The sequence below is a fragment of the Pezoporus flaviventris genome, unplaced genomic scaffold (assembly GCF_033815535.1).
Source record: "Pezoporus flaviventris isolate CSIRO_AGI_PZ_B2104156 unplaced genomic scaffold, CSIRO_AGI_Pfla_v1 ptg000030l, whole genome shotgun sequence".
NCBI lineage: Eukaryota > Metazoa > Chordata > Aves > Psittaciformes > Psittacidae > Pezoporus > Pezoporus flaviventris.
The window spans coordinates 1,511,603-1,534,354 of record NW_026892578.1 but is presented as its reverse complement, the minus strand read 5'-3'; the positions used below and the strand labels follow the sequence as shown (position 1 = coordinate 1,534,354).

Below are 22,752 nucleotides of genomic sequence, written 5' to 3'. Positions count from 1 at the left end.
AACCGAAACCGCCTCCGCGCGCCGACCTCCCTGTACAGAGCAGGCCTCGGAGGTTACATGGCCTTTAACCTCAGCCGCGGGCTGCTGCTATAAGTCCAGTCCGCCCACTCGGGCAGTGACACACGCGTGGATTTGAGTTAATGAGTTTAGTGCTCCTTCCGCCGGGGCACGCCTCACCCGCCTTCAAGGGTGCAGTGTGCGTGGCGGTTGTGGGGAGTAGGGGTGGCTAGAGGCTGGCTAGGGGTGGAGAAGGGGCACAGTGGCACCTGGGAAAGGGATCAGCAGCTCAAGCTAACATAGAGAAGGTACCTGTGCTGCTGTTGGGCTGAGGGGAGCCCGCTTCGGAAGGATGAAAAATGGTAAGGGGCTCACTGCCGTGTAAAAAGCAGGAGGAAAAGTGTATTGAAATAAGAGGTTGAAGGAACTTAATAATCATGATTGTTTTATGGATTTGTTTTCCATTAAAGATCTGATATATACTTCTTAAACGCATTTAAAGTCTTACCTGTGTTTTCATGGAAGACATCTCTACCTTCTTCCAACTTCCAAAATGGATCTCTTGTTTTTACCAGCTACCGGTCTTATTTTAATGGTCTCATACACCTTACCCAGCTTCCTTCAGAAGTCAACAGTGATGTGATAATACATTGCTGCCTATGTGGCCAAACAATGTTGTCAAATGTAGGTAATTACCTTTCTAATCATGATTATATATCGTGCCTGCTGATGCAGGTGGAATCTAGTAGAACCTGGAATAGTTTGTACAAGAAGGTGTCATCAGGCAAAAGCTGTGAGCCCAGTGAACTGCCCTATTCTGCATCAGCACCAAGGCAAATGTTCTAATTTGGCACGAATATGTTGCTCTAAGAAGTTGTAACTGCCCCATCCCTAGCAGTGTTCAAGGCCAGGCTGGACAGAGCTTTGAGCAACCTGGTCTAGTGGATGATGTCCCTGCCAATAGCAGGGGGGGCTGGAACTAGGTGATCTTTAAGGTCCCTTACAACCCAAACATTCTGTGATTCTATGATTTCTGTTCCAGAGTTGGTGTTTAAACAAGTAAGCAAGAAAATAATTTAGACCTGAAGTACTCTTTAAAGTAACTCTTCAGTATTCTTCCAAAACACTTAGCAATGTTAGGACTCTCCAAAGATGCTGAGCATTGTGAGAACAAGATTAAAGTAGCAAAATCAAGAAGACCACCAAGACTGACCAAAGTAATGTGGAAGGGACTGCAGAGAAGGAATTGGAAGTTGAGGGAAGAACACAGTAAAACTAGAGTTAATGAAGAAAAAAATAGGAAAAAGAGAGCAAGGCAACAGAAGAGCAGAAGAATGTTAGATGGGAGAGAGCGTGTGGAGTAGTGGTGGAGGCAGGTAAAGGTGATCTGTGTTGAAGGACACAAGTGACAATTCAGAAGGAGCATGAATTCGGCGTTTAGCAAAAAGCAGATAAGAAAAAAGTGACAGTACTTTAGTGAGTCCAAAAATGTTGTTCAAATGAGAATTTTTTGGTAAAAAAGTAGATGACGCTTAGTGTAATCAGAATAGATACTACTCTAGAAACAGGGTAAAAGTAAAAAGGGTCAATACAAAGGAAAAACACAGCTGCAGGAAATGTTCTTTTAAGAATATAGGGTCACTGGAAATAGGAAGCTGACGGTGGCTGTGGTTGATACAGGTTAGGAAACACTGTCATGGTCCTCACAGTGAATGCAGTCCAACCAGTGGCAAGACAAAGACTGTAAGGCATAAATAGGAAGCACTATCATGGTCCTCACAGTGAATGCAGTCCAACCAGTGGCAAGACAAAGACTGTAAGGCGTAAATAGGAAACACAGACTGTTTCCTATAACCTTTATCAGATATGAAGTGGGAATTTTAGTGGGAGAGCCTGAATTCTGTTGAAAGGAGGTGGTGTGGGAAAGCAAGATGAAAAGGTGAATTATCAGCTTCAGCTTAAGGAAACGTGCCAGGGGAGAGCAGACAGCAGAGAACAAGCTGTAACATGAATTTGTAAGAGTAAAGCAAAAAATAGCACCGAGGAAACTTCCAAAACACCATTAATGCACACCTGAGAGATGAATGCTCAGTCCCTACCTGCAGAAGAGAAGAGCAAACATTGTTAAGAGTGACATTTAATTGCCACGGTGAAAGCAGAAAGCAAAGCTGACAGTAATGAGAAGACAAAGGAAAGATAAAGGCGCTTGGCTAGACTGTTCTCCTCAGAAAAAAGTGAGGCTGTACCAAGACAGATGTTCAGATCAGATAGAAATTATAATCACTGTCAGAAAAAGGTCATTTACTCTGGCTAATGCTGTACTGCAGACTGAAGAATATTCCAGCTGTAGTTTCTACTTTGAAATGTGTTTTATTTGCATTTCTTCTCAATAGACATTTTGTTAACAACATTCAGTATCTTTAGAGGTCAAAATACATTGCAAATTGCAGTAGACATCTAGAAATGAGACATGTTGTATTTCATTCACTGGTGTGCTGAAAATTTTATCAGAAATGGAGCATTCTTTGGTTAAATAAGAACAGCGGTTCAAACTGTCTGTGCTTAAATCCTGCTCATGCAATGCCTTTGCACAAATTAGCAAAAAGTGAGAACCCAAGTTTAGAACTTTGTCTTCCTTTTTTTTCAGCAAGTATACAGACATGACTAAATGCATCTCTTAAATATTGCAAAACCACAGTTAATGTTTTAAATAATACATATTGCACAACAAGATTTTTTGGGGAAGCTACAGAAATAACTAAAATGCAGAACACATGGAAATAAATTACAGTCAGGTAGTTGAAATGTTCAATAAATTCATAAGGGCTTATCAAGACCTTTTATTAAAATGCTTATTTTATCTAATAATTAAAGCACAGAAAATAAATAGGATTTTTGCTATTGACTTAACTGAAGCAAGATCAGACCCTTTACAGTCTCAAAGGACTACAATTTTATTATGATATCTCAATAACATTCTTTGGGTTAAAAGCTTTAACAAAGATCACTTACCATATGGCGACCAATATCACTTGAGACATCTGTCACTTTAAAGAAAAAATGGAACTAGCATATAATTACTAATGCAAAGCCCAGTTAAGACAAACTGCCATCTCCTCCCTTTTTTAGTCTAGAAAATGCCATTCAAAACCTACAGATCATATTTTGATGAATTTCTGCAGACTTTCAAGGACTTTTATGGTAGCTATTCTTTGGGAGAAGGAAGCATGAAATGAGAATAGGTGATACAAGTATTTATTCTTGAAACCCCTTTTGTCACTTTATATGCTATCACCATTTTATGTTTTGAGGTTTTGTCAAGAGCCTCATGGCAGGTCCATATAGAAAAGCTTCTTGATAAATGTGTCAATTTACAATACAAGAGTTACTCTAAGTAATCGAGGTGTGCACGGAGACAGCCCACGCTATATAGGGTATTGTAAATTCAAAACTTCTTAAACAGTTAAAGCTCTACTGAACATCATTGATACAATCCCTTACTGCTTTAAGGCAAGAGCATTAATAAGTTAATGGACATAACATAGGACCATGTCACTGTTACCAGGCTGTCTAAGGATGTAAGTGAAATTGAGAGTACAGTAACAACAGCATTTGTAAAATTCTTCCTCTCTTCTTCAGTTTGTTTAAACATTAAGCTTGTACACTGGATTTGTTTAATCTGTGCGCATCTGTGTGTGTTTAGGGGCAGGGGACAGAATAGGCAGGTCAGGTTTCTCTAGGAATAGTAGTGAACTGGGATAATGAAACATGTAATTAGAGTTTCCACTGAAACATTGGACTCTGGAGATTCCCTTACAGGGTCTAGTATTCTGCCTGTTGATGTCGAACTTAAAAGTCCCATTAATCCTAATGGGCAAAGTATCAGATCCGCAGTTGACAAAGATCTCCATGGGAAAATGATGTGAATCAAGGAGGATTTCGCTTGATGGTATCTATAAATCTTACAGGATGGGCTGTTTTGCTTCAGTACTACACAGTGAAAGATTTGGGGCAAACTCAAATCGGAAAATGCTGTTCATTTGTCAAGAAGAAAAAAAAAAGAGAAATAGAAGCAGGCAGGACATATCCTCCTCTTGCATATACCTCTGCAAATATCTGCACTGCTACCAGAGTCTCTGGTAATGAGACAAGAAAAAAAAGGGCTTAATGAGTGTCTAAACAAAGTTTTCCCCCCAACATTTGTCTTCATTTCTTACAGAATATCAGGAATGGTCATGATGCCCAGAGCCTTGGGCCCGTCCAAGGGCTAAGTGGCCCCTGGTAAGTTAAACCAGCATAGTGCCTAGCTGTGCTCTGGGAATGACTCCCCTTTTCCATGCCTGAAAAAAATAAGATCAGCTACACTTAATTGGTTTCCAGCTGGTCATAGCTCATGCAGCTGCCTCTGAGCTTTACCCAGGGATTAACCTGTACAAGCTCAGGTCACTTGCCCAGGGACTCAGGTTCTTCCTCAGACCTGTCATGGTGCGGGCTGGTGTCCAAAGCTCAGATGCTCTTCTAGGGAGGCTGGAGAACCTTCCTTCCCCACAGGCACAGAAACCCCATCTCAATCTGTCTCTTTCTTAATATCACAGAACAGTCATGTAATTTTCAAACAGTGTAATGACTTGGCTTGTTAGCCATGGGAACTTTCTTACTGTGATACACTTAGGAACTGCAGTTCACCAGCACATCTAGAGAAAGGGCTGAAGATGAATAAAACACCTTTAAACTCTTCTGGTACTATCACATGAGGCACCTATTCATAATGTATTTGCAACAAAGTTTGCACTTTCCACACGAGGAAAATTAGCTTTTCATGGCCTGAGATATATACCTATCTTTAGGCTTCTTTAAAAAATAAATTCAGGAACAAGCCCTTTAAAAGTTGGTGAGGAAACAGTGTTACAGGACTGGCTCGACCCCTAGATGAGTTGGTGATGGTTTGCAAAAAATCAGTTGCACAAATAGGTTAAAAATAAAGTGGTGGCTGGAAGAAGGATGAAAAAAAAAGAATCAGGACTACAGGCCATTAAAAATACTTTTCTTGTCTCATAGCAGGAACAGGCTAGCTGAGAACATTTACTTAAATTCTTCTTATGAGGATGTTTATACTTGTAATAGGATAATCCTTGTGGGGCTGATTTGGTTTCGGCCCTTAATGTGTTCAACCAGCTTTGTGTCAGTGAGAGACAAGTTATATTGGAGCCACGTTGTTTGAGCTGCTTGCATTTTTTCTACTAAAAGAATTTCTACTCAATTTCCAAGTGAAGTATCAAATTATCTAGTTAGGGAAAAGCACATGTAGAAAATACAAGTTAGGAAATGAGGACAGCTTCAGCAGAGTTTTAGCTTAAATATCTAAATTTTCAGTGATTAAATTCCTCTGAAGAGTACTTACAAATAACGGGAGATCAAGCAGCAGTTAATACCTCCACAATGCATAGAGAGTTCTGAGTAGGCAGTTTGCTTTTTCTGTATATCAGAACATTATATTTAGCCGATACTGTAGTTTCCTTCTGGGTGCACAGCAATAGGAGTCAAACCAAACAGATACAAAGCATTTTTAAGCAGCATTTAAGATGATGCACTGCCTGTTTGAAATGACAAGTTTGTACATTGCAGGGTAGGGCTAGTATCCATTTCTCCTTTATAATTGGAAAGTCTGTGTTGGTTTATTTTTCACTCTGTCCTGTGTAAGACTGGGCTATTTTGAAGACTTCCGGGGAAAGAAAAAAAAAAATCACTGTGAAGTAACCATCCAGCAAAAGGCTTTAAATGTGTTTGGAAAGGAAACTCAGGAGGGCTCTATCTCAAAGCCCATTCAATCATCCTTTAGTTGGAGCTGCTTTTAAATACTCTTCTACTGCAATGGCAGAAACCTCTCCATACCAGCTTTGAAGCCAGATGTGCTCAATGTTCATTTTCATGAAGAACCACTCATAGCTTCTAGGCCACTTTCTTACCACAGGGTGCCTGAAAGGACAAAGAAGAGGAAAAACCAAAAGCCTTGAAAGATGTGCCAAGGCACATGCATAGTCTGCTTTTTTCTTTAGCCTACTGTGCTCAGCCATTGAAACCTGAGATCTGAGAACCACCACCATTCATCTTTCTTTTCCCTCCCTTGCAGTAAGTTTTTACAATCTTCCCCACCCTGGTCTGGCAACAACTGCAATGAAGGCAAGACACCACCTTCCCCTGTTGCAGAACCACACCTTTAAAGGGAGATGTTGTTTGGTCTCTTAAGTAAGTGAAAAACAGTTAGAGGAGATTCTGTGAATAGATGTCAAGGTTGTGTTTGTATCTGTTCAAAGGAAACAGTGTTCTGAAAATACAGCATCTTTGGCAGAAGTTGTGGTATGGCAGGAGAGCTAATAAAACTGGCTAGCACAGAGCACAGCCTTCATCTGTTGCCTGCTAGAACCTTCTCACCCTGTAATTCTGTCTTATTTCTTGGGCTTGCCCTTAACAGCTAGCTCAGAGAGACCCTCCCCACCATCAATACTGGGTGCAGACATCTGGTCCCCAAGTCCCAGCAAGTGCATCTGCAGAGGATGCTGTGGGATGCTCAGCAGCAGTGCACGGAGCAGATAAACCAGCTCAAGTTGCAGTGTTCACGGAAGCACAGGTGAAAGTGATGCCAGTCCAGGCAGGGCTGGCCCAGTGCTCCTCTGCCTCTGCAGAGAAGATGGTTGGTTTGGCAACCTCTTGGGTTAGCTGGGCTTTCACACCATTTTCTGAGTTGTCCCTTTGAGCATACACAATGGTGACACTGGGAAGTGGCTCCAGCTGCTGCCAGTGTCAGATGGCGTAAGCTCATCCCAGTTTCCTGGCAGTATTTGATTGACCAGGCAGGGTGTGCCTTGAGGACCATCCCTGGCAATCAGTGTGGGAGGTGTGTGTAAACTAAGGTTCTGGCTTTTCTGGCCTGTTATTCTGAAAACCCACTGGAGGGCACAGGGGCACACCCTGTGTGTGTGTGTATGTGTCTGGGCTGGGCTTGCATCTGTTCAAAGAAAGGTGTTTGGTAAGTGCTATGGCTTTGGTAGCACTTATCATGGTACCTCAGGAGAGGTAATAAAAACCTGTGAGCTCCACCCTACAATAGGTGTAAGTCCAGAGGCAACAGAGCTCTGCTCTGTCTCTTGAGTATCTGAAGAGCACTACCTGTCCTAAGGTGGGGAAGAATCATTAAAGGTAACAAATAAACCCTGGATTTATGGAATCTCTCCTTGCAGCCAGATGAAGTATTTTCATAATCCCAGATCATAAACCACGTGCCTTACTGGAGTCCAACACCAATTAATTGCATGTTCGTGTTTCATTACCTCAAGAGTTAAAAGGAAGTCTCACAGCTCTGCCTGTCATTCCAAACCACACAGAAGCCAACATGCTTTGTGGCCCAAAGTAAAGATATGGCTTGTTAACCGCTCAGATTTTCTATACCAAGCTGCCACATCCATATATTTGTCTCAAACCTGCGGGTTACACCCTACTATATGCCTGTTATATACAGACCTGGAAAACATCGCTTGCTTGGCAAATTCCACTTCCTCAGGAGGCACCATGACCATCTGTCCCATGAGAGTCAGCCTGGTGCACCTTGGATCTTCTGGATCAATTACATTTTTTCTGTGCACAGAGAAGAATGCTCGTGTAATAGCTTGGTTTCTTTGTTAAGGTTTTTTTTGAGAAACACAAACTCCTGCTCACATACAAAAAAGATGGAATATTTTGTCAAGCCTTGCAGGTCTTTTCTAACATTTGAGAAGGGTCTTTAAGGAATACTCACCTGAAACAGCTCTCTGCTGTAGATACTTGCTTAATCTTAATTTGTATTCTCAAAACCTGGATTAATATATGCTAGATAGTAAAAAATGTGGAAACGGCAGTTTTCCCAGACATACGTACAAACCTGAATTCAGGATTCTAAAAAGAACTAGTGAGATGGTTAGTCAATGCCTATGCATACAAAATAAGCGTTCATACCTGTATTTATGCATAAAAAGATACAATCTTTTCCTTGTGCCTATCCTATAAACTCAATCCTTGTTCATTTTTACCCATTTTTCAATTGCTTTACACCAAAGAGACAAGTAAGATCTATTAAAAAAAAATTCTTCAACTGCCTTCATCCTTCAGACCAAGACAGGGAAGGTACTTGTTGATTTTTGGCTTTCTATACAGTAATAATAAATAATACCCATTAGTAGCTGCCAGGCAATTGCTGACTCTAACATATAGAATACAAGGATATAAATCATAAGTAAATTGATTAGTCACAAAGAAAAGCTTTATGAAATGACTGCAAATGCCTGATCTTGGTGACAGCCCCAAGTCCCATTGCTAGTATTTTGAGCTTGTTCAGCATCTCACAGGACTGTCTCCTCACGTAAGAACATGAACCCGAAAAACTACATTAAGAAACGAAGACTGCATTTTTTCTTCTCTGTGTTTTAATCAGAAGCAGCAAATCACAGTAAATTACATTCTTATCTCTGTGCAAGTTTACTTAAAGATCTTGGTTTGGGCCCTTTAGCCTTAACTGCGTGCAATCTGCAGTGGCTTTTTTGGTTTTGTGGGGGGAGGGATATAATTCTCAGTATATGTCTATTGCAGGAAACATATGGACATCATCCTGCAGCAATTTAACACCTGCAGATTCCCCACAGATGGTTATGAAAGAGTGTGGCTCACTGGATAAAGAACTTGCTTTTATGGATAGGGCTGTGAACAGAGGGACACAAGGAAGTATAGCGGGCTGATTGATACTCAGGTATGCCCAGTAAGCACTTGGCACCATCTGTAGCCTGAACTCCAAAGAGCCATTTGCAGTCACATCATCTCTGGGATGATTTTTCAGCATCCTGTTCAGTCTGGAACAGCAGTTATCTGAAGAGGGTGTTCAGCTCTCTGGACAAACTCCACTCATAGTCTTTTTTCCTCTGCCACACTTTCAGCATGAGAGGAAAGGCAGCTGCCAAACATCAAGCTCAAACTTTCTGTTCATATCAATTAATAAGGGTGCAATTTTCTGTAGCACATTTTTTATTTTTTTTAAATGAAGCAGTGAATGAATGGTGTTCTGAGTACCTGAAAATCTGCATTCCCTACTCTGGCACTGGGTTTGGTTTATTCATACACCATTTCCTCTGCAGCTTAACAGTAATGTAAAACAACTGAAGAGCAGGGAAAAGCAGGAGTATTTGCAAATGCCTGTCTTGGGTATAGCTCCTGTTGTCATTAAGCAGTGAATCCTGCCTGCCTTTGCCAAGACTCTTTTTCACCTGATAGGACTAGTGTCAGATGTGACTCCTCTGATTTACAGGAAAAACCGCTCTTCACATATTTGGCCGACAGCAAAAACCACACACTGTACCTCTATATCTGGAATGGTTTTATTTCTGTTTTTCACCGTGTCTCCTTCTTCTGTTTGCAGTTTTCTGTATGTTCTCGTGAGTCAGGGTGTTAAACTGAGCGACACACACAATACTATCTTCCCAGTAAAAGTTATTTATGCTGAATTTTGCACATTGGAATAATATTCTGGAGGGTCAGTTTGTTCTTCCGGGACATGAGGCAAACAAATTATTTGTTGAAATCTTGTTAGATAAAGTTTTGGAAGAGTTGAACAGGAGAATGATACATTTGAGTTCAGTATGCTGCGTTATTACTTTGTTGGCTTTGCTTTTAGTGCTGCCTCTTATCACAGGTTTTCTGTTTCAGAATAGGAGCCTTGTTTTCTAATCTTCCATTAGCGTTAGTATTTTTTTATCAAAGGAGCCCTTCATATTCTGAAGTAAATCTATTTCTGCATCGGTTTTGGCATAGTACTTCCCTAATAATGTGTGATGACTTTTATACGTTTTAAACCATCAAAAACCCCTAAACTTACAGCTATCACTTCTGACTCCATTGTGAACAGTTCTGAAATTCTCAGTTGTATTGCCACTGCAACTAATGTAAATGCAGGCTTTGCTTCCTAGGAGTAAATGGATACGGCCAGGGATACATTTCATATTTTTACTAACGATAATAAAGGGATACTAGGGATAAACAGGTATATTTACTAAAATATTCCTCCCTCATATCATGTAGAGGCCTAACCATGCATTCACTAGTCACTTCGTGCCTTCTGTATAAACAAACATATTCAGCTCTCAGTCCTTGGGTTCCTTTTATCTTTGCTGGCACAAGAACAAGTAGGTGTGGAGGAGAGACTTTACATAACATCTGTGTGCTGCTAACTGCGGATAAGAGCGGGGGGACAGACAGCATGCCGCTGACAATGTCTCTCTCTCTAGGAAACATGGGGCTATGGTAAAGTAGAGAGTTCTCCCAAGGAGAAGGGAAAGCAGGGAACTCTGAGAGGACACCAAGTCATAGGAAATACATTTGTAATGCTTGTTTAAAATACATACACATTGTTGCAGAAACTGGGGGAAGCCAAAATAAATGGAAGAAGATTCAGTTTATACATTTTATAAGAACACAGTGCATTAAGAGGGATCATCTAAATCATTCATCCGATTTGTGAAGACAGAAGAATATATTGTCTCTGTTCCCCTGATTACACTGAGCAAACTAGATAGGCAGTTGCCTCTTCCAAGCATGTGAGATGAGATCATGAGCTACATTCACTTACAAAGGTGGCAGCTTTACTGAACTTGAGGAGAAATCTCTGTCCAAGTGAAATATGTTTCCCAACAGAGATGCAATGCTGCTCACTGCTGATCAACACATCCCACTTGTTTTACCGTGTACCACTTCCGCACTTTCTGGGTCATGGTTCAAGAGTGGTTCAGAGTAGAGTGCCACCTACTCATTAAATTGTTTACTACACCATCCATCTCTTGCATTTTAATTAGAAGGTCCCTATACAGCAATTAGCAAAGTCCAGATCTGATGAACCCATATTTCATGAAGGCTGATGTGATTATATTGGCACAGAAGGTGATCATGTTGGGACTTTGTTAGGATTCCATTTCACAGCTGAGATCTCTGCTTTGACTAACAGCACTCTGTCTCCTGGTTTCTGACCAAAAGTATTCCTGAGTATTAGGTTCATTTTCAGCCTCCACAGTCCGTTATTGAGGTGAAACAGATCAGGCGCAGATGAGTAGTAAAGACAAAACAGGACTTTGGGAGGCATTTAGGAAGGAAAGCCAGGTTGTCCCCAAGAAGGAACCAGTAGGAGGAAGGCAGGAGGGTTTCAGTAATGCTTGAGGTATTGGGGAAGGAAGCATGGTTCTATGGAGAGGAGTCTCTTTTTCTTCTTACTGGGCTGCATCAAAAGAAGCGTGACCAGCAGGTCAAGTGAGGTGATTCTCCCCCTCTACTCTGCTCTTGTAAGATCCCACCTGCACTACTGCATTCAGCTGTGGGGCCCCAACATAATAAGGATGAAGACCTGTTGGAGCGAATCCAGAGGGCCAAGAAGATCAGAGGCTTGGAGTACCTCTGCTGTGAAAGCAGGCTGAGAGAGTTGGGGTTGTTTAGCCTGGAGAAAAGAAGGCTCCGGGAGACCTTAGAGCAACTTCCACTACCTAAAGGGGACCTACAAGAAATCTGGAAAGGGGATTTCTACAGGAGCATCTAGTGATAGGACAAGGAGGAATGGCTTTAAACTGACAGAGGGGAGATTTAGATATTAGCAAGTAATTCTTTACTGTGAGGGCAGTGAGACACTTGAACAGGTTGCCCACAGAAGTTGCAGATGCCCTATCCCCCATTCCATGATTCTGATTCCCCAGCCTCCTTTTCCCCCAGAGGAGGTACCATCCTCTTCTACCCATCTGAAGAAACAGCATGATCTTACATCCTCCCTGTCAGGATCCATTAATCCTTCCCATCTCCTCTGAATGCAATTCTTCCTGCCCTGTAAGAAAGCATTGCTTTTACCCCTTTACTTCATGGGCAAAATAGAAGAGAACAGAAGTTGGAAAAGAGCTTTCTCCTAATGCAGAGCACTAAGAAAAAAGCCCAAGAAAAGAGTCTTCCTACATTTTTTCCTGCTTTAGCACATTCAGCTCATGTGTGGCGTAAGGACAATGACTGTCTCCACACATCCTCACCTCTCCTATAGCAGCAGCAGCTGCTGCCATGCAAAACCATGCAATTAGGGAGGTGGGGACTGGCTGCTGGAACAACTTGTCCTTGTCACCTCCCACAGATGCAAGGTAAGAACCCTGTCACCGCGCACAGGGCTCCTCTTCACCTAGCCCCAAACTGAAGACTTAAGAGTTATTTTCTAGTACACAGAATACATCATATGGTTTCTTGTCCCCTAAAATCTACAGAAAGGGAGGGATGAAATGCTGTGTTCTCAGAGATTTATTGTAAAGTGTTTATAATTTTGATTCATAAATGTGATTAATTTTGAAAAGCAAGTTATCCTCCTCATACATTTCATTTGCTCACCACTAACTACCCACAGTCTCTGAAGCAGAACGAATGTATTGGTACTGCTAATCTGCGTGGCATGAACGTCAAACAAAATCTCTGCTGAAAGCAATTTCATAATCTCAAAAGCTGTTGCTGGCCTTCCGCTGGATACAGCTGGGCAGTTTTGCCCTACCCTGCTCTGATTTTGTCAAGAATTTCTTTATCAGCCATCTTTGAGAGCCAGCAAAAATAGTTACAAGGCATCTTTGCTTTTGCTTTCGGAAGAAGAATCTGCTGTTCTGAATCTAAACTCAGACTTGGGAGCTGCAGAGTAGTGGTACAATGGCTATTCTGCATCTAAGTGAGCCTGTATCCAATATGCTTGTTTTCATGTTTTAAATAATTTCACTCTTTCTAGAAGATAATCCTTCCTAAAGTGTTTTAATTAGAATTTGTTAAGTGAAGTCAGTCTGTTTGTCTGTCTTCATTGACAATAACAACTCATTCCTTTGGCTAGACTCTATGTTTCAGACAGGAAACTTTTATATAGTTAACCATAAACAATTCATGGGGGAGAAAAAAGGAATCACAGCAACAACTATTTTTGTAAACAGAGTCAGAGAAACACATACGACTTCACTAGAAAGGGACTTTGGGAAGTTGGTTATTTGAGAATACAGGAAAAAAAAATAGTAATTTAGAGCTATATTGTGTGCATTGGGTCATGATGATAGCAGGTTTCATATTTGACTTTCTAATTTGGTATCTTCCTGATTTTTTTAAAGATAGATTTTTGAGGAACAGTACTGACATAATTTTTTGTACATGATTAAAAAGGGCCAATATAAATACCAGAACTAGAAATGTGTCTGTGCCACAGAACCTCAAAAATTGAGGGATGTCTGAATTCAACCTTTGTCTTCTGTGTGCGTCACTTCTCTTTGTGTGAAGGTGCAGTACCAAATTGCTTTGTTACATCCTTGTATTAACAGGCAGTGACTCTACAAACCCAGGGGTAGCTGTATGTTGGAGGGACAACTGACATCTCCAAGGGTGTGCCTGCCTCCCATATGGCAAGCTTATCATCTCAGGATTGCCCAGGAATGAAATGGGCAGTTTTATGCATGCTGCTGATCCACCACACAGCAGGGACCCTAACCCACATAATTATTCTCCTCTGCCCATGGCCTGGTGGTATCCAGAAGCACTGGAGATGGTCAGCACTTCCTGCCAGCCTTCTCAATGTACAGTTTAGGAAACTTATGGAGCCAGTTTATATACACTGAAGACATCTGCCTGGTTGTGCTAATCTGCTACTTCAAGCAGTACGTGAGCATGGAGGATAAAATGGAGCCACCCTGGTTTATGATGCAGGTCATAAACCAGGAGAGGAACTCAAGTCCTGCAGAATCACTCGCAGTCTGCAGTGTGGATTTGAAATACCATTCTCCAAACTAATAGCAAAGGAAAACAAACGTTGGACTGACCCCAAGCTCGTTGCTTTTATTTCTTTTTCCCTTGTGTGAAAACCGGGTCATGGCAGCCGTGTAAATGCTCTGTCTCCAGGAAGGCTGTAGTTGATCCCTGCAAATGTGCTGAACCTGATGTCAAGGAGGCGACACACGTTTAAAACTAATTGCCTGTTTTCCAGACTGCAGCTGTAATGAGGCAGGCCCAGGAGCCTCCCTGGAAAGAGGGATCCTCTGAGCAGCCTGTGTGTTGGGAAATGCACTTAGAACAATAGCTGCTCTATTTGGGCTCCGGCTCGCTCCCTCTGAAAGCTCTAAGAATGGGACTTAATCTTTTCAGCTTGCCTATGGCACAGACATGCCAGCTTAGTCTATTTATAGCCCTGAACCATTTAATTTTTCTTGCCTCTATTATCCATTTACCGGCCTTCAGATATGGTGCAGTGTCATTGCTAACCAACGCTTTTTCTATCCCGGCCGTCAGAGAGCCTTCTGAGAGAAATGCAGTCCTCACCCTCTGGGAAATGGCAGTCTCTAGGTCAGAGATGAGGAATCCAGACTGTAGCTGCAACATTGTAATGTCTTGCAATTAGTGCCTATTCAGATGCATAACAGCTCTCTTTCTTTCATTATTTAATGTTATTTCTCTTACTGGTTTAGGCTTTTCAATTTTTCTCTCCAGCTGATTAAATATTAAGCCTGAAGCACCAAAAAGGCCACTCTCTATTCCTCACATCCTTGAAAGTGAAAATATTTATTGTCAAGGTTTGGAGCATGATCTGTTCTGAAACAAAACAAATGAAATCCGCTATTAAATAAATTTAATATCAAATTGATGTACACACACACAAGTCACTTGAAACTCATTAGATACAAGAAGACTATTGAAATGTCAGTTATGTTTTCTTTCTAAAGGCCAGAGATTTCTTTTGTGTGCAATAGGTCAGAAGCATTTTTCAGGAGAGTGCCAAATACTCCCAGGAGCAGTGACTGCAGGCATCGACCAGCTTCCACATTTATTGTAACACTTGCAACTCATGTTAATAATGAAATTCTAACTCAGGTTAATAATGAAATTATAATAAAATTCCACGTGAAAACAAGATACAAACACATTGTTGTCGTACAAGGACACAAACTTTCTCACGAAGAACATTATTCATTTAGCTATTTTGTATAATTATTTTGAAGCCAAAACATTTGCCAATGCTCTTGACCAAGAGAACTTCTGGTATTAAAACCATCTGTAAATGACAATTTCCTTTGCAATAAAATCTCACTGATACTATTTTAATATTAACAGGACCTGAGGTCTCTCAGCACAAAAGGTCTACCTCTCACATAGCGTAAGTAAAGAGGAAGAAACCTGCTATAGAGACCCTGCGCCACCACACAAAGCTCTGCACTGGGGATGCTATGTGCTGTTTGCATGGCACAGCCTGGCTATTCTGGCAGGTAGAGTGCACCCCCAAAGGGAGGCTTTGGGTGCTGGCAGCAGAGGCGGCAATCTGACTGTGCCAGCCGTGGTGGATCCAGTGCTGCAGGCAGTGATGGGGATAGGTCACCCCAAGCAGTGCCAGTGGGACCCGGACACACTTATTGTGAAACCTGTGGGGTAACAGTAGAACTGTTTAACATGTTGCTAGTTTAAAAGGTAAAGTCATTTCTGACCCTGGTTACAGGGGGAAGGGAAAAAAGAAGGTTAAAGTCCCAGCGGCCACATGCTTCGTGGCTGTAAGACAGCCCCAAAGCTTGCTCACATTTTCCTAGCTATCATCAAAAACACATACTGCAGCTCAACAAATGTCCCAGGTTTTCATTCTCTGTATTGCTTGTTCTTTGCCCTAATGCCAGCCAACATCTGTTCCAGATGAGAATTACAGAAATAATGAAAAACAAACTGAATGTAAGAACAAAATAAATAATGCAAGGAGCACTGATCAGACTCTGAATCTGTGTACTCAGTTTCTTATTAAGCTTAATATTTACAGTACAGTTACATGCTAAAACGATGCCCTATTTTCCTCTACCTTCTCCTTTCCCCTCTCTTTTGCACTCCTATGGCTCTTGGGGAGCTGATTCAATTTACAAGCCCAGCAGAAATCTCATCCAGGAAAAATAAAATGGGAAGAGGTTTCCGCTGGGTTACAGAGCTAAAATAGGCCCACCATATGGTCAGCTGAAGGGAGGGGGTGGGATTATGTGGCCAGGAGCAGCCACGGGAAGAAAGGAAGAAGGACTGGCAGAAAACCTTATTCTCATTGTCAGGTTAAGTTTCTTCAGACGTATGTTTCAGCTCAGGGTCAGGCAAAGCCTAGAGCCAATGGGGGAGCACCACCATGTGACTGGTGGTAGGGAGGGAGAGTAAGGATGTACAACTGGCAATTAGCTTGTCTTAAGCTGTCTTGGAAATGCAGGTTTAGCTCCATGCCCAGAGAGCTCTTCTCACCAGAGAGCATGGTCTCAGGCTGCATTGGGGACTAGCAAGTTGGATGGCAGTATCCAGGTTGCCCTGGTTGCAAGGCAAACAGCACCAAGTATCTGGTGCATGGAACAAAAGAGTAGTGGTTTGGTTTGGAAGTTAATAGTTACTTAATAGAAAGCCAGAGAATAAATATTCTTGAAGGGTTGTGATGCATATGAATTTCATATTCCTATAAATCATGCAGCATTTCTCTTTCTTTGGTGAGTTGGCACTTCCCAAACACAGGTAAATTGGGCAGTGACATTGCTGAAACATAAAAGGCAAAGACTTTCAAGAGTGACTGTTTAAAGTCCAGGATGAAAGGCCACACTTAAGTGCTGAAATGGGCGTGTAGTTTTCAGAAGTGCTTAACACCAGCAGTTACCACCAATGGAAGCTGCTCTGAGCCTTGAGCCTCCAAAAACAGGGCATTGGGTAGGTGCTAGGACATAGGATTTAACATACATTTTTAAGCACTTGGTCTAGATATTCAGCTCACTATTTGATTGAACAAAAAAGCTTAGCAAGCAGGAATAAGCTCCATTAGCCTGTTATGAAAGAACTGATAAATTTATTTATTAAAAGATTAATTCAAAATATTTGATGAAATAATTTAAAGGGACAAGCAGAACCATTCCGGTGTTAACTTCACCAGTCTGTTGACCTTCTCAAGCATTCAAAGCTGAATTAGCTTAACGAATGTTACTATAGAAGGTTCATATTTGGTGTTTGACATTGCAAGGGGAAGCCATGGTTTCTATTCCTTGGGAATGGGATGTCAGCCTGAAATCACCTGTACTACTTAGGACTAAGAAACCTTTCATTTTGCCACCATATAACTTTCAGGAAAACAGTATATTCTGGAGACAAATACAGACAAGCGTAACAGCAATTCACTGCTTTTTCCAGTGTTGTTCTCAACTAGCGGGCTTGAGAGGCAGAATGATGCCCAAGGAAACCCCCAGCTGGGGAAATCTGTGATCCAGTTCTTAAGATATACTTCTCGTCCCTCAAAAAGAACCCTAATTTGGGGTAAAAACCTTCAGTGCCATTCCTTTCTGAAGCAGCCTGTGATTTCTAGTTCTCTCTCTCTCTCCTTGGAATATCAGCTAAGATCTGCTTTGGTAACGGAGTCCTGTCTGACACAATTTCGGTGTCATGCACCCCCTCACATAGAGAGGCCTTTGGAAGTAACACTTCACACAAGGCTGACCCAGGCAAGTTTGCCACACGTTTGACTGTAAAGAAACTGTACAAACCACAACACAAACATATGGCAGAGATACGTCTTTTTCAAGGAGACAAGAATAGAGGGGAAAATTGAATCATCTTTAAGTTTACATCCATACATGTTACACATGTAAAGCTTCAGTGATCTGGATTTGTTCACTGTACATATGATTTGGGAGAAGTCAACTCACTGCTATCTCTGTGTGGATGGTGAGACACTGGAACATGTTACCCAGAGAGGCTGTGACTGCCCCATCCCTGGCAGTGTTCAAGGCCAGGTTGGACAGGGCTTGGAGCAACCTCATCTAGTGGATGGTATCTCTGCTTGTTGCAGGGAGGTTGGAATTAGATTATCTTTAAGGTCCCTCCCAATCCAAACCATTCTATGATTCTATGACACATCTGCTTTTCTTTACCATGCTTTACTGGGGTAAAACAAACCTTAGGAGGAGCCTGTGACTGGTGGTGAGAGCCAAAAATAAAAGCAGGACAATGAAGGTGGGGACTGAGCATTATGTTGTGAGGACTCTGTTCTCACTGAAAGTGGTACCAGGCAGATAGATCAACTCTGTTACCTGCAGAAATTTCCATCAACCTCTGGAAGGGTCAGAGAAGCCACAGGATTCTTTAGGAGATCTGCCACAGTGTTATCCTTTGGCGTCATGTAGAAGAAAGGGATTCCAGTGCTGTTGTTGACAGGACCATCACTGAGAAGCAAACAGTTCCCATAGGGCATACCTTGGATCTGCAAAATCCAAATAAGCTGCTGGTTATATCTTTGCACATAGTCTACAAGGTTGGGGAGTCCTTCAAAGGCTCTAGCAGAGAGGACAGCAACCCCCAATTGCTCGCACTTTCTGCTGTCATCATGAGACAAGAGCTCCTTCTAAATTAGATCTATCACGCTTCTATGAAAAGAGATCTCTCCTCTATGTATTACTTCCATTCCTGTCCATGACACTATAGAGAACATTTTATCTTTCTCTGAGCTTAAAAGAACTATCAAATTCAAAATGTTTAGAGTGCATTAAAATCAATGCCATCAGTGTCAAGAAATGTTTACTCTAAAACAGTGCTGATGCCTTTTCAGAAACCCAAAAGCATACAGAGCCTAATTTAGCCTTGACTCAGCGTGCTTTTTACGCCAATTCTGCCTCCCCTTTTGGCCTTGATTTGCAATGTGATTGCCGTCAATTTGCCAAGAGGAAGGCATGTTAGCCAGAGTTGTGTCTGAAGCCAAGCTGGACATCAGCTCAGCTGCCTGGGCAAGAACCTCAGCTGTGAGGGGGTCTTGACCACCAAGCCAGAGCAAACCCTCCTCCCATGTAAGAGGAGGGACACCAAGGAGCCAGGTTTTCTAAGTTTTCTCCCATACACTGGCCTGCATACACATACTGGATATAACAGCTGCAAAAATGTCTCTGCCCAGTAGTGACACACATTAGCATTCTCCATAATGATTTAACTCCTACTATGCTTTTCATCCCCTTATAAATTGCAATGACATATACTTAATGAATTGCTACTTTTTCATGTCTTCAGATATTTCTTTCCTCATGGTCAATTAGACATTAAATAGTAAAATTACCAGTTAATACATTAATTCAATGTAACTGGTAAATCCTTTGTAGCAAAATCAAATTAAGTAGGAATAGTTAATAAGAACACCCTGGATGATGTTATTACCTGGATTGCATGCTTTCTGATTTTTAATGTTCATATGCCTTAAAAATTTTAATGATTACATTGCTTATAAGTGGTCCTTGTTAGCATACCTAAGAAGGAATGCTTTAATCATAGAATACCAGGTTGGAAGGGACCTCAAAGATCAAGCTTTAATGAAGCTACATAACTTAGCTGTTTATTAAAAAATACCTGTTTATTATTACGAGTTACAATGAAAATAAATATAGTAGCTGTCAGTAATATTGCAGGACAGGTTCCCATTGCCTGAAATCTTCAGTCTGTCACCCATGGTTAATGTCACAGTGGATTCTCGTAAAGAATTGTGATCACAGGCAGCATAACTCAGCATTCAGAGCAGCAACACCCCCCCATCAATTCCCAATTTTGTTATGAATCAGATCTTTCTGTATTACTGCTGAGTTGTAACTGGAGACAGCTAACTACAGACTACACTATGGCTGTAATTCCACTGAGGGTTTCCGGCTAGAGCATAAACCAGAAGAGGTAAGATCATATGATTTAACAGGATTTCCGACAATGTGATGCAGAATTACAGGCCTCTTGTGTGTACGTATATATTTATTTAATGGCACTGCTTTTTAACCTGATACTTTGTATTTCACAATAACGTAAACTTCCACTAAATCAGCCAAGCTTTCCTTTTAAAAACAGAAATATTTTAAAGCTGGAAAAAACAATGACTCTGACTCTCCAGTGCAGCCCAGCTATTTTGCTTCACGCTCATGACAGAGTTATTATCCTTTAATGTGGTATAGCTTGGACAGCTGTGGGACACACACATTTTATGGTAGCCCAGCAGGGTCTTCTCCTCCTCGTTCCCTGTTTTCCATCCTGCTCTGGGATGCCAAGAGCAGGAGTTGGGGCAGAAGCACGGACAGAAGCCGGTTCAGGGGCAGAAGTAGGGGCAGGAGGACGCTGCAAGGCATGAAATACCCTCTCTCCAAACCCAACGTTGCAGCTCTGGGTCTGGCCTAAAGCTCTGGCTTTTCCGGTGCCCCCCCCCTCCCCCCCCCGGCGCTCCTCCAAACACAATTCCCATTACTAGAAAGAGTTTTTACTATCATCTCCTCCAAGCACTCGGCTCTTGCCGTACGGGCGCTGCCCGCGGCGCAACAGACCGAGGCGCTCGGGGGCCGGTACCGCGTGTCCGCGGCTGCCCGGGCCGGACACCATGGGGGCACCGTACCTTTCCTTGCGCGGCCCAAGTCGCCACGAAGCCCCAGGTGTTGTGGCGGGCGAGGAAGCGGGCGGTCCCGGCGCGGCCCGCCGCCCCGCCGCCCTCCCGGCGGTAGGAGAACATCCTGGAGGGGACGGCGCCCTGCCCAGCCCGCCGGCCCGCCGGCCCGGAGCCCAGCGCCGCATCCTCACGGTAAGCCGAAGCCGGGTAGCTCTGCTTCCAGAGGCCGCCCGCCTCCTCCAGCAGCGCGGGGAGCGCCTCCTCGGTGGAGGAGCTGTGCAGCTCGTCCGCCGCCGCCTCCCCGCCCTCGGGCAGCGGCCAGGACACCGAGCTGACCACCACGTACCCCCCCGCGCCGCCCCACAGCAGCGCCGGCAGCCACCAGCACCACCACGGCCACCGCCTCCCCGCCGACATCTTCTGCGGCAGCGCCCGCACCGCACCGCACCGCGCCGCTCCCGCAGCACCCTCCTGCGGCCGCCGGCCCGCAGCAGTCCGCTCCCCTCGCGGTAGTCACAGAGTCATAGGGGAGTTTGGGTTGGAAAGGACCTCAAGACCATCTAGTTCCAGCCCTCCTGCCATGGGCAGGGGCACCTCGCACTAGAGTTTCCTGTACATGTGCCGCAGAAACTGGCAGGTGAAACCAACCGCCTGGAGAGAGGTGATGGGATGCCTTCAGTTATCGTGAAAGGGAGAATCCACGAGGGAGCACGACCATGTTGCAGGGAAAGATTTCATTTGGACACCAGGGTCAAGCAACAGCAAGACTCCAAGTCCTAGAAGACAGACATCATCAATCAGTTCTGCTCATGAGATTCGTTTTGACATCTAAGTATGCAGCACTGCTATTAAATATGTTTCCCCAGCAAGGCTTTAATTAGGCAAAGATTTGAGTGTGTAGTTCACAGTATCACAGTATCACAGTATTCTAGAGATTGGAAGGGACCTCGAAAGATCATCTAGTCCAATCCCCCTGCCGGAGCAGGAACACCTAGATAATGTTACACAGGAATGTGTCCAGGCGGGTTTTGAATGTCTCCAGGGAAGGAGACTCCACAACCTCCCTGGGCAGCCTGTTCCAGTGTTCCGTCACCCTCACTGAGAAGAAGTTTCTTCTCAAGTTTAAGTGGAACCTCTTGTGTTCCAGTTTGTACCCATTACCCCTTGTCCTATCATTGTTTGCCACTGAGTAGAGCCTGGCTCCATCCTCGTGACACTCCCCCTTTATATATTTATAGACACTTATAAGGTCACCCCTCAGTCTCCTCCAATCTATAGAGACCCAGCTCCCTCAGTCTTTCCTCATAAGGGAGATGTTCCACTCCCCTAATCATCTTCGTTGCCCTGTGCTGGACTCTCTCCAGCAGCTCCCTGTCCTTCTTGAACTGAGGGGCCCAGAACTGGACACAATACTCCAGATGCGGTCTCACCAGGGCAGAGCAGAGGGGAAGGAGGACCTCTCTCGACCTACTAACCACCGCCTTTCTAATACACCCCAGGATGCCATTGGCCTTCTTGGACACAAGGGCACAGTGTTGGCTCGTGGTCATCCTGTCGTCCACTAGGACCCCCAGGTCCCTCTCCCCTACACTGCTCTCTAACAGGTCGTTCCCCAGCCTATACTGGAACCTGGGGTTGTTCCTGCCCAGATGCAGGACTCTACACTTTCCCTTGTTATATTTCATCAAGTTATTCCCTGCCCAACTCTCCAGCCTGTCCAGGTCTCGCTGGATGGCAGCACAGCCTTCTGGCGTGTCAGCCACTCCTCCCAGCTTAGTGTCATCAGCAAACTTGCTGACAGTACACTCAATTCCCTCATCTAAATCGTTGATGAATATATTAAATAATACCGGTCCCAGTACTGACCCTTGAGGCACTCCACTAGTTACAGGCCTCCAACTAGACTCAGCCCCATAGACTACAACTCTCTGGCTTCTCTCCTTCAGCCAGTTCGCAGTCCACCTCACTACCTGATCATCCAGTCCACACTTCCTCAATTTAGCTGTGAGGATGCTGTGGGAGACTGTGTCAAATGCTTTGCTGAAGTCAAGGTAGACCACATCCACCGCTCTGCCATCATCCATCCACCGTGTTATTTCCTCATAAAAGGCTAAGAGATTGGTCAAACATGATTTCCCCCTGGTGAAGCCATGTTGACTGCCCCTCATAACCCTCTTATCCTTGATATGCCTTAAGATGGCACCAAGGATAAGGTGTTCCATCACTTTCCCAGGGATGGAGGTGAGGCTGACCGGTCTATAGTTACCCGGGTCCTCCTTCTTGCCCTTTTTGAAGACTGGAGTGACATTTGCTTTCCTCCAGTC

At 43.3% G+C, this 22,752-nt stretch overlaps 1 protein-coding gene across 1 annotated transcript; it reads right to left on the bottom strand.

Annotated features, from left to right (window-relative positions):
• Window positions 1–2,344: 2,344 nt before the first annotated feature.
• CREG2 (cellular repressor of E1A stimulated genes 2) lies at window positions 2,345–20,891 on the bottom strand. Its single transcript, XM_061459646.1, has 4 exons — window positions 20,438–20,891; window positions 18,120–18,289; window positions 7,516–7,629; window positions 2,345–5,973 (listed from the first exon to the last, which is right to left on the bottom strand). The coding sequence occupies exons 1-4, from the start codon at window positions 20,843–20,845 to the stop codon at window positions 5,826–5,828; spliced, it is 840 nt and encodes a 279-aa protein (XP_061315630.1). The 5' UTR covers window positions 20,846–20,891; the 3' UTR covers window positions 2,345–5,825.
• Window positions 20,892–22,752: the final 1,861 nt, after the last annotated feature.

Coding starts and splice junctions, on each gene's coding strand:
- CREG2 (XM_061459646.1), bottom strand. CDS start 20,845: ATGTCGGCGGGGAGGCGGTGGCCGTGGTGGTGCTGGTGGCTGCCGGCG. Junction 18,290..20,437: donor CTTGGGCCGCGCAAGGAAAG/GTACGGTGCCCC, acceptor TGGATTTTGCAG/ATCCAAGGTATGCCCTATGG. Junction 7,630..18,119: donor GTTGATGGAAATTTCTGCAG/GTAACAGAGTTG, acceptor CTCTGTGCACAG/AAAAAATGTAATTGATCCAG.